The following is a 19,529-nucleotide window of genomic DNA, read 5'->3' as shown; positions in this document are numbered from 1 at the left end:
CCACATCACCAATGAACTATCATGGTTCAAACACACCAAGACAGTCGTGAAAAGGGCACGACAAAACCTTTTCCCCCCTCGAGATTGAAAAGATTTGGCATGGGTCCCCAGAGTAAAGTTCTACAGCGGCACCATCGAAAGCATTTCACAGTAAGGTCTACAAGCTAAATGACTTAAATGTAATGTAATGTACAACTGTTGTATTCGGCGCATGTGACAAATATGTTATTTTATTTTAATTTCTAGGATTCAGATTATATTAAATAAATATAGTACCCAATATCTGATTTGGACCCATTAGCTGACAATGAATTATATATCACAACTTTGAATTTCACCCCATCTCAAAATCTAATGGTTTTGACCATTTGCAAGTTTTTAGTGAGCTTCTTTTCTCCTGCTGCTTTGGCCATAACAGTGTGCCTTGCAAAGGGATTTTATTTCCTCGTTAGGAAATCATTAACTTTGTCCAGTATATCTAAAAAAAACTGATATTTTAAAGCAAAACTACCAAAACTTTTGCTGATGGTGAACCTGGTCAATTGTAAAAAAATATATATACTGTAAGCAGTGCTTGACTCCGACAGGAGCTCACCGGAGATGAGTTCCTGCACCTCAAATATTCTACTGCTTGAGCTCCCGTCCTTCTCATAGAATATTAGCTAAAAAGTATTGTGGAGCACCTAAATGTAAACAGTACCGGCACCTAAAAAGGAGTACTGGCACCTATTTCAGTCCAAGCACTGATTGTAAGCCCCGTTCAGCAGTTTTACCATCCCCAAAATGTTGCTGTTATAGAACTAATTCTACACATTTTGCCATGGGGCTTAGAGAACATTTGTAGTTTAAAAGCTAATTTCCTGCAATTCTACACATTTTGCTATGGCTTATGCCTTATTCTTATGACTCAAACATTGTAACAAAATATATGGGGGCACCATGCCATGACATTTTTCGGAATTTTCATTCCCCCTGGCTGTCTAGTTTTTATTTTGGTGATTTGTTTGTTCTCAAATATGATCTTGTAAAAAAATGTAGGTGTGACGCTGCAGTGGAAACACTATGTTTGACAAATAATATGAATTGCTTCTCCGTACTATGTTATGTATTCTCTGTGAATCTGGGGATGTTTATAGGCTAGGGACTAAAATTTTGTTCCAACCCTAAAAAATGATTAATGCATGGCAGTCTTATGTTTTTCAATAAAATAATCAGGAAACATGTATTGTGTATTACGTATTGTGAATAGTGACACTAAACCCTTTACCATTGAATACCATTATAGACTATAACATTGAAACCAGAACTGCTGTGGCCTAATGGTCTAACAGTAATCCAGACGTTTTTTTACGGGAATAAACCACACACAAAGGGGCCATTTCCTGGACACCGATAAAGCATAAAAGGGCAGATTTGTTTCATGGAAGACAGGCTTTAATTGTGAGGATTATTTTCATCATGCACCAAATATATTGGTATTCTATCCTAAATTGCAAAGAAAATGCTGTGATCTATTTAATAAACTCCAGAGACTAGAAAAATGGATGTGTGGGCAATATAGCAGGAACAGTGTCATCTAGTGGTCAAAACTGGGTACTTCCACACTATGGTAAATAATAGACACAAACTAATTTCTCTGAACTGGGGGAAAAAACATCACCAGATTCACATGGAATACTTTACATAGTAAAGAGAACCAATATTTTAAGCCGCAACTTCATACTACACTGAACAAAATATAAACGCGCATGAGCTGAAATAAAAGATCCCAGAAATGTTCCATATGCATTTGAAAGCTTATTTCTCTCAAGTGTTGTGCACAAATTTCTTTACATCCCTGTTAGTAAGCATTTCTCCTTTGCCAAGATAATCCATCCACATGACAGGTGTGGCATATCAAGAGGCTGATTAAACAGCATTATTATTACACAGGTGCACCTTGTGCTGGGCACAAAGAAAGGCCACTCTAAAATGTGCAGTTTTGTCACACAGCACAATGCCACAGATGTCTCATGTTTTGAGGGAATGTGCAATTGGCATTCTGACTGTGGGAATGTCCACTAGCACTGTTGCCAAAGACTTGAATTTTAATTTCTCTACCATAAGCCGCCTACAACAGTTTTAGAGAATTTGGCAGCACATCCAACTGGCCCCACACCTGCAGACCATGTGCGGGTGAGCGGTTTGCTGATGTCAACTTGCTGAACAGAGTGCCCTATGGTGGCGGTGGTGTTCTGCTATAGACAGGCATAAGCTACGGACAACGAACACAATTACATTTTATCTATGGAAATTTGAGTGGCCAGAGATACCATGACTAGATACTGAGGCCCATTGTCACGCCATTCATCCGCCACCATCACCTTGTGTTTCAGCCTGATAATGCACAGCCCCATGTCGCAAGGATCTGTACACAATTCCTGGAAGCTGAAAATGCCGTTCTTCCATGGCCTGCATACTCACCAGACATGTCACCCATTTGAGCATGTTCGGGACGCTCTGTATTGACATGTATGACAGCGTGTTCCAGTTCCCTCCAATATCCAGCAACTTCACACACAGCCATTGAAGATGAATAGGACAACATTCCACAGGCCACAATCAACAGCCTGATCAACTCTATGTGGAGGAGAAGTCACACTGCATTAGGCGACTGGTGGTCACACCAGATACGGACTGGTTTTCTGATTCATGCCCCTACTTTAATTATTATTTATTTTTTAAAGTTATCTGTGACCAACCGATACATATCTGTATTCCCAGTCATGTGACATCCATAGATTAGGGCCTAATGAATATATTTCAATTTACTGATTTCCTTATATGAACTGTAACTCAGGTAAAGCTTTGAAATTGTTGTATTTTATATTTTTGTTCAGTATGCTTGTCAAACATAGAACTGATATGTACAGTGCATTCCGAAAGTATTCAGACCCCTTGACTTTTTATACATTTTGTTACGTTACAGCCTTATTCTAAAATAGATTAAATTACTTTTTTTCCTCGTCTATCTACACACAATAACCCACAATGACAAAGCAAAAACAGATTTTTAGAATTTTGGGAAATGTATTAAATATTTTTTTTTTTACTTATTTACTTAAGTATTCAGACCATTTGCTATGATACTCGAAATTCAGCTCCGGTGCATCCTGTTTCCATTGATAATCCTTTGTTTCTACGACTTGATTGGAGTCCACCTGTGGTAAATTCAATTGATTGGACATGATTTGGAAAGGCATAATATATGCCATTTAGCAGACGCTTTTATCCAAACACCTGTCTATATAAAGTCCCTCAGTTGACAGTGCATGTCAGAGCAACAACCAAGCCAACCAAGCAACCAAGCCATGAGGTCGAATGAATTGTCCGTGGTGCTCCGAGAGAGGATCGTGTCGAGGCACAGATCTGGGTAATGGTACTAAAACATTTCTGCGGCATTAAAGGTTCCCAAGAACACAGTGGCCTCCATCATTCTTAAATGGAAGTAGTTTGGAACCACCAAGACCCTTCCAAGAGCTGGCCACCCGGCCAAACTGCGCAATCGTGGGGAGAAGGGCCTTGGTCAGGGAGGTGACCAAGAACCCGATGGTCACTCTGGCAGAGCTCCAGAGTTCCTCTGTGTAGATGGTTGTCCCTCTGGAAGGTTCTCCCATCTATGCAGCACTCCACCAATCAGGCCTTTATGGTAGAGTGGCCAGACGGAAGACACAGCTCAGTAAAAGGTACATGACAGCCCACTTGGAGTTTGCCAAAAGGCACCGGAAGGACTCTCAGACCATGAGAAACAAGATTCTCTGATGAAAACCAAGATTGAACTCTTTGGCCGGAATGCCAACCTTCACATCTGGAGGAAACCTGGCACCATCCCTATGGGTAAGCATGGTGGTGGCAGCATCATGCTGTGGGGATGTTTTTCAGTGGCAGGGACTGTAAGACTAGTCAGGATCAAGGGAAAGATGTATAGAGATCCTTGCTGAAAACCTGCTCCAGTGTGCTCACTGGACAACGACCCTAATCATACAGCCAAGTCAATGCAGGAGTGGGCCACTCAAGTCTCAATGTCCTTGAGTGGCCCAGCCAGCGCCCGGACTTGAACCTGGTCGAACATCTCTGGAGAGACCTGAAAATAGCTGTGCAGAGACGATCCCTATCAAACCTGACAAAGCTTGACAGGATCTGCGGTGAAGAATGGGAGAAACTCCACAAATACAGGTGTGCTAAGCTTGTAGCGTCATACCCAAGAAGACTCGAGGCTGTAATCGCTATTGGATCTTGGGGTGGGATTGGCATGTGGTAAGGGTCGTCAATAGGTGGCTTTTGATTTTTGGGTGGGGATTCCCCAGCTCTTACTCAGTAGGAAGAAGTTGGGTACTATATTTATTGGATATTATCTGAAGCCTATAAATTAAAAGGGCCAATTTTGGTGCAATCAATTAGTTAGGGAAAAACAGTTGTGCCCATCTTACCTGTTTCTTACTACAGAAACGATTTCAGAACAAATTGGCTGTAATGACATGGAACGACTCGGTAGCCTCATCTACATGATTTGTATAGTATGTACAAAATGCATATTGAAGAGGGCCTCCCTCTACATTACTCATTTTAATAGTATAAACACTTTCTTCATGTCAAACACACATAACCCAAACTGCTAAATCGAGATCAGTTGTCACTGGAATGTCTTGCTACAATGTAAATGTCAAATTGACAGCGCTCAGCAGAGACTTAGTCTAACTGCTGAAACCAGAGGTGTCTGACTGATTACACTGTGTGTTTGTGTGTGTCTCTGCTGTGTGTGTGTATGCTGTGTGTGTGTGTGTCTGTCTATGGACTGTGTGGAGACAGCAGGAATAGCAGGCAGGCCCTCTTGTCAGACACACCCTCTCCTCTCTCCAATGTGCTACATTCAGGGTGGTCTCACCTGGCTGGGAGGGGAGCAGGGCCTTGGGGCAGCCAGGCAGAACCAGGCAGGGGAGGAAGGCAGTGTGTGGGTGGCCCTGACCTAACCACCAGAGATCAGGCCTGCTAAATGGCCACAAACCCCGTCAGATGATCCTCCAGCTGACACCATTCCAGTGTCACACAGTCTGCATCCCAAATGGCACCCTACTCGCTATCTAGCTCACTACTTTTGAACAGGGCTCAGACTACCATCAGCCGTCACTCCGCCTCCGACCCACCGACTGGACAGCGTGTGGAGCGACAGACCGATAGCTCCTTCACGACCAGCTGCAACAAAGGGATGTTTGTTACTTTTGGTGGTTGGTTAACTTGGTACTCAAAAATAGAAATCAGTGCTATATGTTTAGCCATTAGGAGCGGCCTAACAGATCGGTTTACCTTGACATCGTGACTTCAGCTAATGGGGGATTATCCCAGCTGTTGACAGGATACATCATTGTACGGCCAGATGTACATACCCGTGTATTAGATACAGTGCCTTTTTCCACATTTTGTTCGTTTACAAAGTGGGATGAAAGTGGATTTAATTGTATTTATTTTTGTCAACAATCTACAAAAAATACTTTAAAATTATGTTTTGAAAATAAAACACTAATATATGTTGGTTAGATAAGTATTCAAAAACCCTTAGTCAATACATGTAAGAATCACCTTTTGCAGTGATTACAGCTGTGAGTCGTTATTGGTAAATCTGAGCTTTTCACAGCTGGATTGTACAATATTTCCCCATTTTTATTATTTCTAAAATTCTTCAGGCTCTGTCAAGTTGTTTGTTCATATTTGCTTGGCAGCAATTTGCATGTCTTGCAATAGATTTTCAAGCAGATTTAAGTCAAAACTCAAACTAGGCCACACCGGAATATTCAATATCGTCTTGGTAAGTAACTCCAGTGCATATTTGGCCTTGTTTTAGGCTTTTGCCCTGCTGAGAGTTGAATGTCTCCAAGTGTCTGTTGAGAAGCAGACTGAACCAAGTTTTCCTCTAGGATGTTGCCTGTGCTTAGCTCTATTCCCTTTTTATCCTAATAAACTCCCTAATCCTTGCAGATGACAAGCATACCCATAACACGATGCAGCCACCACCATGCTTGAACATATAAAAGTGGTACTCAGTGATGTGGTGTGTTGGATTTGCCCCAAACAAAACTTTATTCAGGATAAAAACTTTATTTCTTTTCCACATTTTTTGTAGTATTACTTTAGTGCCTTATTGCAAACTGGATGCATGTTATGGAAATATTGTATTCTGTACAGTTTTCCTCCTTTTCACTCTGTCAATTAGGTTAGTATTGTAGAGTAACTACAATGTTTTTTTGATCCGTCAGTTTTCTCCCATCACAGCCATTAAACTTGAACTGTTGTAAAGTCACCATTGGCCTCGTGGTGAAATCCATGAGTGTGTTCCTTCTAGAGGTCGACTGATTAATCGGAATGGCCGATTAATTAGGGCCGATTTTCAAGTTTTCATAACAATCAGAAATCTGTTTTTGGGCGCCGATTTCCAATATATTTTTCATTTTTAATATTTTTTTATACCTTCTATTTAACTAGGCAAGTCACAAGTTCTTATTTTCAATGACTGCCTAGGAACTGTGGGTTAACTGCCTTTTTCAGGGGCAGTATGACAGATTTTCACCTTGTCAGCTCAGGGGTTTCAATCTTGCAACCTTACAGTTAACTAGTCCAACGCTCTAACCATTGCACTCCACGAGTAGCCTGCTTGTTACGCGAATGTAGTAGAAGCCAAGGTAAATTTGGAGTAGTTATTCCCCTTGCACTGCAAGGGCCGTGGCTTTTGTGGAGTGATGGGTTACGATGCTTTGAGTGTGGCTGTTGTCTATGTGTTCCTGGTTCGAGCCCAGGTAGGGGCAAGGAGGGGGACGGAAGCTATACTGTTACACTGGCAATACTATAGTGCCTATAAGAACATCCAATAGTCAAAGGTATATGAAATACAAATGGTATCGAGAGAAATAGTCCTATAATTCCTATAATAACTACAACCTAAAACTTCTTACCTGGGAATACTGAAGAATCATGTTAAAAGGAACCACCAGCTTTCATATGTTCTCATGTTCTGAGCAAGGAACTTAAACGTTAGCTTTCTTACATGGCACATATTGCACTTTTACTTTCTTCTCCAACACTTTGTTTTTGCATTATTTAAACCAAATTGAACATGCTTCTTTTTTCGGCACATGTATCTTTGTAGTGACTGGGTGTATCGATGCAACATCCAAAGTGTAATAACTGCACCATGCTCAACGGGATATTCAATGTCTGCTTTTTTAAATGTATTTTTACCCATCAATAGGTGCCCTTTGCGAGGCATTGGAAAACCTCCCTCTACTTATGTGACTTGGTAAGCAGATTTTTACACCTGAACTTAACAAAAGGGTTGAATACTTACTGACTCATTTCTGTATTAATGTGTAAACATTTCTAAAAACATCATTCCACTTTGACAAAGTGGGGTATTGTGTGTAGTGACACAAAATCTCAATTTAATACATTTTAAATTCAGGCTCTTGTACAACAAAATGGAGAAAAGTCCAGGGGTGTGAATACTTTCTGAAGGGTGTGTGTGTGTGTGGTTATATGAACTGAATATGATTAAATGTAGCCTTTTTTTTTTGGTAATGTAACTGATGTCTCTAAGGGACACTCAAAGGGAGATATATATATATATATTTTTAATGTTACTTGTGTGATTTACTGTGAAAAAATTTTTCAGAGCTTCACAAAATCTTTCTTCTGTGTTGAAGGCTTCTATGTTTTCAGTGTTGAAACCAAACCCCCACTCCCACACATGTTCCAACTATTAAAACGTGTCTTTTGGGGTCTGAAATAAATAGCCTAACCATAGTCTTCGATTAGCAGGAGAAGATGCTGCTTTAGTCTCTCTCCAGTAGCAGTGAGAGAGACCGAGACAGTGGAGTTGAGGGGCCCTGGTTCTGGCCTGGTTGTTATCTGTTGGCCATGTGTGCTACCGTGGAGTAGAGCAGAGCCAGACTGCTGAGCTGCATGCCCCGGGTGCAGAACGTCACGGCAGGGCCTCTCCCCAGGCCTCCCCAATGAGGCATGCAGCCTTTATAGAGCCAGGCACGCTTTAACAGGCCCCGCTCCTTACTCGCCTTCCCTGTTTATTTATCCACAGGCCCAAGATGGCCAGAGCAGATGGGAACCAGACATCTCAAACAGAAACAATGGCAAATGCAGCGCAGGATTTATCGCTGGATTCCCCTGTGCCCCTTGCTACACTACGCTAGGATGCCTCGCTAGGAGTTAGGAGAGCACCATGTTTATCAAGGAGGTTCACCCTCCCTATCCACTCCTTCTATCTCTCTTCACCTCTCTCTCTATCTCCTCCTCTCTCTCTACCTCTGTCTCCACTTCCCCCTTATGAACCCATTTTTGTTGTGACTGTAGTTAAGAAAAACACAGCCAAACTTTTCATGCGCTATGGACTTCTTTATGGAGCACCATTGCCTCATATGTTCATGCACATCATTCGAGATGAATGTCACAGCTGCGAAGAAGCTCGGGTGTTTTGAGCATAACGTGGATCTGGACGGAATAAACTGTATTTGAAGGCTGGAGTGTGATAACTTACTGAGGCGTTGCCAGGGAACAGCTTAAATGTCTATTCACTTTCATTAGAAGGGTGTTCCTCCTATTAGTCAGAATAATGTAATGGACTCTGATGTGAAAGGGTCCTGGGCATGCTTTAGAAAAAGTTGAAGGGGATATTGTCAAAGATCATCGCTGTCTTTTTGTTTCATTTTATAGTTTGGTGATAAACTAATGGTACCGAGTAAGCCCTTTTGACTAGTACCAGCTATCATATTCTCTTATTCAAGTCAATGAACTGCTAATTGTTCTGAATTCTCTGTATCAGTGCTACAATACAACTGTTTGGATGGGCCTGATCATTGAGTGAAAACACCATCCTCTTCTTCTCAAAGCCCACTAACTACCTTAACATTAGTATTGTTTCATATCAACAGAACTCTGCTCTGGGTCTTGAGGTAAAGAGACGATGCTTATAAATCTCTGTGGTCCTTCTCCCTCTCTCAAATTCTGATGAATTTTCTTTTCTCCTCCATGTCTCCCTCCAGACGGACGTCTTGGTGGTGAGCTGTGACCTGATAACGGACGCTGCCCTCCACGAGGTGGTCGACCTGTTCCGAGCCCACAACGCTACCCTCTCCATGCTGATGAGCAAAGCCCACGAGTTCACCGAGACTGTTCCCGGACAGAAGGGCAAGAAAAAAACGGTGCGATTCAGATGATTATAACACAACAAGCGTTATTACACCAGATCCCCTGCATTTGAGTTTGAGTCAACCAAAAATACTGAATGCAGAACACTACTTCATGTCATCTGTCAGTATTTTTATGGATGGTAAAATGGTACATTTCAAAGATTCATTCCCTAAAAAGGATATTCCCCAGTTAGCAAATGTTTATTGCGCTTGTAACAATCTACGATGAAGCTCGTTGACATTTTTATTTCTAAATCTGTCTTATTAAACCGAGTGAAGGTCTGTAGGCCTAGATGTTAGTTTACAAGCCAGTTTACAAGCCAAGCTAGATGGCTTGCTTGCTTAGTCGTGTGGTGATATCTTAGCCATTGATGTGTGATTGTTCCTCTGGTGTCTTCCTTCTCCCAGGGGAGCAAAGGGACTTTGTTGGGGTGGATGGTACAGGAAAGAGGCTCCTCTTTATGGCCAACGAGGCCGACCTGGACGAAGGTGTGGTCATCAGGAAGTCCATCATGAGAAAGTGAGTATGACTTTATCATCACATTTAGCGGTTAAATGTACACTCTACTAAAGGACGTTGCCATGAACAGTACTGCAGATATTGCGATAAACCAGATGCGAGACGTATTTCCCACACAGTCACACACAGTATCTGTGCATGTGCAAAGGTTTGCTTTACGCTGTTCGAGCATGGTAGGTGCGGGACCAAAACAGTGGGGGCGTTTAGCCTCACGCTTCAATGCTCTTAGTTGTTGCGGAAATTGACCCACTGTGCTGATTACTTTGTGCACCTACATCATATCACTGAGTCTACCTTTAAAATGGTCTCCCCTCAAACCCAATAATGCCTATTGTCTGACTGGTGGTGATGAATTGAAACTTATGAAATGTTGGCTTCATTAGTTTCCATTTCAAATATTTTCATTGCCTTGTCAAATTAAATGCCCGTTCTCACTATTAATGATGTGACATTTCCATAGCCTTACAAATAATGTGACCGAGTTGGCCTGGGTAGGAACTAGGAGTCAGGTACAATAATGCCTCCCCCGGTCTAACAATACAGGGATACATATTTTATCACTTTTGAGTCTGACTCTTGAGACTTTCCACTGGGCTGTCTTATCAAATGAACTGGGTTCAATTCCTATTTCAAAACTTTAAACTTGAGCAACCATTCAATCTAATGTTTGCATTTGGAAGATCTCAAATAGTATTTGAACCCAGGTCTGTCTTATCAAGCCACCAGGTGTGTGTGTGTGTGTGTGTGTGTGTGTGTGTGTGTGTGTGTGTGTGTGTGTGTGTGTGTGTGTGTGTGTGTGTGTGTGTGTGTGTGTGTGTGTGTGTGTGTGTGTGTGTGTGTGTGTGTGTGAGTTAGCATAGCGCAAGGCGCGGAGTGGAGTGATGAAGGGAACAACGCAAACTTGTTCAGATCTGACCCTGCATTTGTGTGGGATTGCTAATAAAAACACAGCACTCCCCAGCCTTGGCTGTCATGAGACTAACCAATTACTTCAGCTACACAGGGATTTGCTCCTGCTTTGGCTGTGTTTGGCAGTTTTTCCCCGGCAGACCTCCTGTTCCAGCTTAACGCATGCTGTGGTCCTTTTTCTTTCACTTGTTCTCGCTCTCTTTTTCAAACATCCATGTGGGCTTTATCGTTGCGCTGGGTGGTTGTGTGTGTGCTTGCATTTGGCTGCTCTGAAGCCGTGTATTTATGCTCTTATCTCATCGCCACCCTGCATCTTAAAGTGGCAATCGGCAGTAGAAACAATAATGCATTCTCCCTGACCCATTTTCGGGTAAAAAGCTACGGGATGCGGCTGGAGAAATGTAACCACTCTCAAATTCATAGCTATGGCTACAAGGACTGACCGTCCATAATATGTTTTTATAAATGTTGGCGCAAAACAAACTTATATTTTGAGTTCTGGTGGGGTTCAACAGTTGCACTACGCTCATGAGGCATTTTTAAGTTATGTTAATCGCCAACGGTTATGGGTTCGATTCCCGCTGGGGCCATTCATACATAAAATGTTTGCACGCATGACTTTAAGTTGCTTTGGATAAAAGTGTCTGCTAAATGGTATTTATTATTATGATCCACAATGGATGTAGTAACTGCTGATTTGCCTTCTTTTTTTTAAAGCTTTAAAACAGAATTCATGTTTGTTCAATTGCCAAAGGTGTAAATCCTACTTGACCAGATCAATGAAATTATCTATTGATGTATAATACTTGCAAATGTACTGCCCACTACTAAATACATCTTGGTATTAAGGCCATTTGCAGTTGATAAAACATCATGCATAAGGAATTTGGATAATAAGGAACTAGAATAATGAACTAGATAGTCAGTCATATTCGCTTTTGACAGATATGGCAAACTTGCTCATCAAATACCCATATGTCTAGTGTGCACAAAATATATGAACCCATTAGTAGCATTATCTTGAGTCCCCTGTGTGGTGTCTATGATGTCTGGGCTGAAAGAGCTGAAGCTGTCGACATCCTGGCTGGACCTGGACTGCAGCCCTGGGGCCATATTCATAAAGTAGTTATCTAGGATCAGGTCCTCCCTGTCCATATAATCTTATCCATTATGACCTTAAAGGCAAAACTGATCCCAAATCAGCACTCCGACGAGACCTTTTGTGAAGATGGGCCCAGATCTTGTGCCTTGGTCCTGGGCTTCTGGTCCTGTTCACTGGTCTGGGCTGTGGGCTGCGGTTCTATGACCTATGTTCTAGGTTGTGGACTCTGGGCTGTGGGAGCTGGTCTGTTGGGAGCTCATAAATACTTCAGGGAGCCCGAGCCACACTAAATCCTGCCCAATAAGAGAGGGGCCGCAACAGCAGCTGCAAGCATGCTTCCCTGCAAAAGCAAATTGGCCACGTGCACTAATGTGAGATACGCACACACATGCATGTAGCACACACACACACACCAGGATATCACATGCAGTTGTGGGCTTGTGGCACTACATTCATACTGAGCTTACTTACACTGAAATACTTGCATATAGGAAACATCTGAACATTTTGGCCTGCACATGCACATTGAAAGACTGGCTAATTGTATCTCCACAAACATGCACAACCTCACAGGCCTGAAGTTTATTAGACATGTTAACCCTAAACAAATTAAACTTCTAGTTGAGCTTTAAAATAGAAGTCGTCAATGAGCCCTAGGCCACTTGTTGAAAGACTGAGGTCTATTGAGTTTGTCATTCTTATGATATCTTAAAGCTGTCGGCTAACTCTTCAGCTAGCATAAGTGTCGATGCTTTGTCGTTTATTTCAGCCCCAGATGTCAAAGGTCTCTGTTTCGACTCTGTTTCCCCCCATTAAGCCCCTTTTTCCTGAGCGTAGGAAGTTTGAGACGTCTGAAAGCCTCCCCTACCAGCTCAAGTCGTTCCCTGGCTGTTTGTCTAAGCTGTCTCCAGAGTCTTTCTTTACTTGTCTGCCGTTGTATTTAAACAGACATAGGCTGGGTGACGTATGAAATGGGATCGCTGGGCTGCCGTCACGTGCTGCTGTCCTATACTGTGGTACGGCTAACCTGGGACCAATGGCTTAACCACCACTCACTTTGGGCCACTCAATTCCTTTGTACAAATTTCCCATTGATATCAATGCATGAGTTATTCGAAGTTACAAACGCAGATCTTGGGCTAGGATAAGGTCATGATAAGCTGTAGTCCACACTACCTACCAAAAGAGCTTTAATCTGTATTCTTCGTAGCTGTTTACAAACCACAATAGTCAGAGGCTGGCACTAAGACAGCATTGAATGAGCTGTATTCCGCTATAAGAAAACGCTCACCCAGAGGCGGCGCTCCTAGTAGCCGGGGACTTTAATGCAGGGAAACTTAAATCCGTTTGACCAAATTTCTATCAGCACGATAAATGCTCTCCCTCGCCCTCCATTTGGCAAATCTTACCATAATTCTATCCTCCTGATTCCTGCTTACAAGCAAAAATTAATGCAGGGAGCACCATTGACTAGATCAATAAAAAAGTGGTCAGATGAAGCAGATACTAAGCTACAGGACTGTTTTGCTTACGGAATTCATCCAATGGCATTGAGGAGTATACCACCTCAGTAATTGGCTTCATCAATATGTGCATCGATGACGTCGTCCCCACAGTGACCCCAACCAGAAGCCATGGATTACAGGCAACATCCGCACTGAGCTAAAGGCGAGAGCTGCCGCTTTCAAGGAGCGGGACTCTAACCCGGAACTTATAATAAATCCTGCTATGCCCTCCGACGAACGATCAAACAGGACTAGGATTGAATCGTACTACATGTCGGATGTGGCATGGCTTGCAAACCATAACACACTACAAAGGGATCCACAGGTGCGAGCTTCCCAGTGACGTGAGTCTGCCAGACGAGCTAAACTACTTATATCCTCGCTTCGAGGCAAATAACACTGAAACATGCATGAGCGCACCAGCTGTTCCGGAAGACTGTGCAATCACGTTCTCCGCAGCTGATGTGAGTAAGACATTTAAACAGGTCAACATTCACAAGCCCACAGGGCCAGATGGATTATCAGGAATGCAGTGGAGCAGGTTGAGAGCTTCAAGTTCCTGGTGTCCACATCACCAACAAACTAACATGGTCCAAGCACACCAAGACAGTCATGAAGAGGGCACGACAAAAGCTATTCCCCCTCAGTTGACTGAAAATATTTTGCATTGGTCCTCAGATCCTCAAAAGGTTCTACAGCTGCCTGGTATGGCAATTGCTCGGCCTCCAACCACAAGGCGCTACAAAGAGTAGTGCAAACGGCCCAGTACATCACTGGGGCTAAGCTTCCTGCCATCCAGGACCTCTATACCAGGCGGTGTCAGAGGAAGGCTCTAAAAATTGTCAAAGACTCCAGCCACCCTAGTCATCGACTGTTCTCTCTACTACCGCACGGAAAGCTGTACCGGAGAGCCAAGTCTAGGTCCAAGAGGCTTCTAAACAGATTCTACCCCCAAGCCATAAACATCTAGCCCAGACTATTTGCATTGCCCCCCCAACCCCCCTCTTTACACCAGTTTTACTCTCTGTTGTCATCTATGCATAGTCACCTTAATAACTCTACCTACATGTACATACTACTTTAACTAACCGGTACCCCCTCACATTGAGTCTGTATCGGTGCCCCCTGTATCAAGTCTCTCTATTGTTATTTTACTGCTGCTCTTTAATTACTTGTTACTTTTATCTCATTCTTATCTGTATTTTTTGGAAACTGCATTGTTGGTTAGGGGCTCGTAAGTAAGCATTTAACTTTAAGGTGAAGGTTGTATTCGGCGCATGTGACTAAGAAAATTTGATCTTAAGTTGGTATTCAGCCCTTAAAGAACTTTCTCTTCCGTTCTAATGCCCTCATCCCTTGTTTTCCTTGATACACTGATATTTGGCCTACATGTTACAGCAGGATATGGTCAATATTCTTCAGAGACTCTTATTTTTAAAGGTGTTTGTTGGTTACCAAGCATCAGGTCCAACAAACTGCATGTTCTTGATCCCTGTCCTAGATAACCACCACGTTGTCCCATGCTAGTGTTCTGTGTGGTGACACCTTTCACTACCCATTTCCACATGTGAATGAAATGCAAGCTGAAGACATGCTACACATGATATGAGTTGGCCCCTGAATTGATTTGACAGTGTGAAGGCTCCTGCAGATTCCTCGCATACAATGTTGCTCTACTTTCCACTGTAAATCCTGCAGAGGTGAAGTCAGTCCTTGCTGTACTACCATTCTCTTTTAGGATGAAATCATGGATTTGGTAAATCACTTGAGGTCTACAGTACTTGGTTCCCACTAAACTAAATATATTTGAAGAATTTAGGACCATTGCAAAACAAGTAGCATGTGTCTTTGCCATGAAGCACACTCCTCAAACATTCCTCTCTTTAAATGGCGTCAATCTATTGTCCAATGGCAAGTGGCGAAGTTTGGGAAGCTATACGTTTAACTGCACGTTTTCCTAAGTAACTACCCAAGTCTGGAATTTTTTTGTCCCTTCATATTTACTTTCTGTGCTCAGACAAGAGAGGATACAAAGAGCCTAGGTCTTTATAGTAAAGCCCTGTGTAGCTGGCCGCTTGAGCAAATTTGCCTGGGCTTTGCAGTGGTGTTGACACAGACCAGGTCCAGAATAGCAGTTAGAACTGTCCCTTCAGAGAGAAGTACAAGACCATTTACCTCACAGCGCTGCTGCCATGTGGAATGTGCTCGTTTAGGGCCTACTACACATGGAGGTTTTTAGTAGTAAGTCATTATGCTATTTGGAAGTGAGTCACCAGAGCCCGAGGAGTCTTCCAACAATGTTCTGTTTCACTCACCAGCCAGGCCCTCTAGACCTGGTGTTCCCAAACTGTGGGGCACGGCCCCTGGGGACGGGGTGGCTTTAAACTTACTCTTGAAAGTTGTAATAGTAGAATGCACAAGGTGCAATTTAGAAATTGGATAGTGCATCATCAGTTCCTCTTGGTTATTGCATACCTTAGAGCTATATATAACTTGTCAAAAATATTCAGCTCAGCTAACCCATTTTGGCAAAAAAAAAAATTGTTTTGTACCCCATAGATATTGTTGTAATTTTGTCACTCAAATATCACATGAATACATGTTATACAAGGCAAAATGTATAGAATTGCAGAAAATAAGCTTTAAACCTGCAAAATTCTCTCCACCATAGAAATAGACATGGTGCATCTGTGCGGGGAGGGGTCGTGATGTTACCCAACGCAGGCCCTGAGGGAAAAATTTGTGAACCTCTGCTGTAGACTACCAGGAATTACACATTAAACTTGTTTGGCAAATGCAGTGGCTTTATGGCCAAACAATGTGTATTGTAGTTCTACTAAAATGATCATGCAAATGGAGGTCCTTCCTCCAGCATGTAGGCCTTCCCAGTAGACAGACTAGGGCTGTTGCTGCTCCTGCTTGTGTTTAACCATGGTGCAATTCTCCATAAAGGGCACACGTTGACCCCCACCACTCTCCTCCACACCACCAGCCACAGCACACTGATCCCTGGGTATCTCTCCTGCTGGCCTGCCTCCCTTCCTGCCCAGCCCCACAGGTGCCAAACAATGATGTCAGATGCTGGTTGTGTGCTAGGATATTCCTGTCTCTGTTTTCAGCCCCTCGTTGGTGGGTTCAGCACATGTCCCCTCTGTGAGCTGGTTAATGGAATGGCTCAAAGTTGTAGTAATTTACCTCTTGCTTGTTTACCCGCTTCCCTCTTCCCCCCTCAAAACGTGATTTATACGGCCCGGCATCTGGTTCTGAAATCTGCATGGCCGACCAGAGCTGACTCATTCTCAATGCTTCAAATCGCATTCTTCACCCAAGAAAAGACGGAGCGGGGGAGGCTGTCACATAAAGTCCCAGAGATGAGATGGTTTTCTTAAATGTCACATTTAGGGGAGGAGAAGAGAATGGGGGGCCCAGTTGACTGCAACACCACCAGGCGGCTGGATAGCCGGGTCGCTATGATAGTGTTTCACCACTATGATCATGTTGGATGTTTGGTGGAGGTTTGTCATCTATTTCACCTGATGCTCTGACCCAGAGGTCATGTAGAATATAGGCTAGTGAATGTACAGCTATGGTCTTATCTGACCCATTGCGTAGGTTCTGTCCAAGGAACTGTTTATGGAGTCGGGTCACCTGGTCATACTTTAAGCGGCACTAAGACCACCATCCGCGGGGGACGCACAGCCCATCTGAACGTGGTGACGGTTGGCGAAATTGCTTGAGCTGCGCTGGGAATTCAAAAAGTATGATAGAATGTTGGACCACTGGCTATCACACTGCTGTCCGTACCTATCCACGTTTTGGACTCTGAAGCATTTCACTGTAAGGTCTACTACACCTGTTGTATTCGGTGCATGTGACAAATCAAATTTGATTTGATATATGTTTTATGTGAGCAGTGCTTCTAGAGGCCTTCTCAGAGGATGAGTCCTACGTTCACCATGGCCAGAACTGCAGTGAACAGAACACCAGCTTTTCTAACTGACACCACAGTCTTTCAGAGCTGATGTTTGGCCAGGGGTCGGCAACAGGCGGCCCGAAGAACCAAAACGGCCTGCAAGTGTTTTTTATTTTCTATCTTACAAATAAATAGAGACATGATCATGTCTCTGTAATCAAGGTACGAAATTGTTATTTTCGGCCCGAGGCAGACTAGTTGCCTACCCCTGATGTAGGCTATTGTAGGCCATTTTGACTGCAGGTTTAGATTTAATTCTGTAACCAACATTATATTATCATGGTAATTTCACCAGAACACTTCAAAATAAACCCCAACAGAAATTATTATCCACTCAATCAAAGCTTTTTAACACATTGGCCCCACACCTTCTGATCCTCTGAGTTTTTTCTTTCTTTTTTTTTTCGTTGTTTCGTTCTTTCGTTCGTTCTTTCTTTCTTTCTTCAGCTGCACCTCCCACTCCAATTCTCATACCCACTCAACAGATTCACAGATGGTGCAATCTCTATTGTACTGCACACTGCCCTTTCCCACCTTGACAAAAGGAATACCTATGTGAGAATGCTGTTCATTGACTACAGCTCAGCGTTCACCATAGTGCTGCAATTGGATCCTGGACTTTCTGACGGGCCGCCCAAGTGGTGAGGGTAGGCACCATATCCGCCTCAACATGGGAGCCCCTTAGTGGTGTGTGCTTAGCTCTCTCCTGTACTCCCTGTTCACCCACAACTCCAACACCCATTTAAGTTTGCTGATGACACGATGGTGGTAGGCCTGATCACCGACGATGATGAGACTGCCTACAGGGAGAAGGTCAGAGACCTGACAGTGTGCTTCCAGGACAACAATCTCCATCAACGTCAGCAAGACAAAGGGGCTGATCGTTGACAACAAGAAACGGAGGGTCGAGCACACCCCTATTCACATCAACGGAACTGTAGTGGAGATGGTTGAGAGCTTCAAGTTCCTCAGTGTCCACATCACGAAGGACTTATCATGGTCCAAACACACCAACACAGTCGTGAAGAGGGCACATCAACACGTATTCACCCTCAGGAGGCTGACAAGATTTGGCATCAGATCCATAAAAACTTATACAGCTGCACCATCGAGAGCATCTTGACTGGCTGCATCACCGCTTGGTATGGCAACTGCTCGGCATCCAACCGCAGAGCGTGACAGAGGGTAGTGTGTAATGCCCAGTACATCATTGGGGCCGAGCTCCCTGCCATCCAGGACTTCTATACCAGGCGGTGTAAGAGAAGGTAAGGCACTAAAAAGGGTCAAAAGGTCTAAAAAGGGTCTCCTGTCACCCAAGTCACAGTCTGTTCTCTCTGCTACCACATGGCAATTGGTACCGCGCCAAGTCTGGGACCAAAAGGCTCCTGAACAGCTTCTACCCCAAAGCCATAATATTACTGAACAGATAATTAAACGGCTACCCATTCTTTCTGCTTTTCACTTACTACCTACATGTATATAGTGCTTCAATTAATCACCTAACCAAACCTACATGTACATATTACCTCAGTCAATCACCCTAACTACCTCGTAACCACGTACACTGACTCGGTACCGGTACTCCTTGTATATAGCCTCGTTATTGTTATTTGATAGTGTTATTTTGTGTTAATGCACTTTATTTATTTATATATATGTACACACACACACACAAGTATGTGGACATTCCTTCAAATTAGTGGATTCGGCTATTTCAGCCACACTGGTTGATGACTGGTGTATAAAATCGAGCAAACAGCCATTCAATCTTCATAGACAAACATTGGCAGTAGAATGGCCTTACTGAAGTGCTCAGTGACTTTCAACGTGGCACCGTCATAGGATGCCACCTTTCCAACAAGTCAGTTCGTCAAATTTCTGCCCTGCTAGAGCTGCCCCGGTCAATTGTAAGTGCTGTTATTATGAAGTGGAAACGTCTAGGAGCAACAACTGCTCAGCCTTGAAGTGGTAGGCCACACAAGCTCACAGAACGGGGCCACGAGTGCTGAAGTGCATATCATGTAAAAATCATCTGTCTTCGGTTGCAATACACACTACCAAGTTCCAAACTGCCTCAGGAAGCAACATCAGCACAATAACTGTTTGTCTGGAGCTTCATGAAATAGGTGTCCATGGCCGAGCAGCCGCACACAAGCCTACGATCACCATGCGCAATGCCATGAGTTGACTGGAGTGGTGTAAAGCTCGCCACTATTGGACTCTGGAGCAGTGGAAGCTCCTTCTCTGGAGTGATGAATCACGCTTCAACATCTGACAGTACAACGGACAA

The 19,529-nt window shown here is 43.4% G+C and overlaps 1 protein-coding gene across 1 annotated transcript in view; it reads left to right on the top strand.

Annotated features, from left to right (window-relative positions):
- The window catches only part of eif2b3 (eukaryotic translation initiation factor 2B, subunit 3 gamma), a 46,885-nt gene that overhangs the window by 4,322 nt on the left and 23,034 nt on the right, over positions 1-19,529 (top strand). Inside the window, exons 4-5 of the mRNA XM_046359948.1 lie at positions 9,084-9,240; positions 9,636-9,750. Of these exons, the coding sequence (XP_046215904.1) occupies positions 9,084-9,240; positions 9,636-9,750 (272 nt within the window). The remainder of the gene's footprint in view (positions 1-9,083; positions 9,241-9,635; positions 9,751-19,529) is intronic.

The sequence above is a fragment of the Oncorhynchus gorbuscha genome, linkage group LG08 (genome assembly GCF_021184085.1).
Source record: "Oncorhynchus gorbuscha isolate QuinsamMale2020 ecotype Even-year linkage group LG08, OgorEven_v1.0, whole genome shotgun sequence".
NCBI lineage: Eukaryota > Metazoa > Chordata > Actinopteri > Salmoniformes > Salmonidae > Oncorhynchus > Oncorhynchus gorbuscha.
The sequence above is the reverse complement of the archived record's forward strand: the minus strand, read 5'-3'. Positions and strand labels throughout refer to the sequence as shown.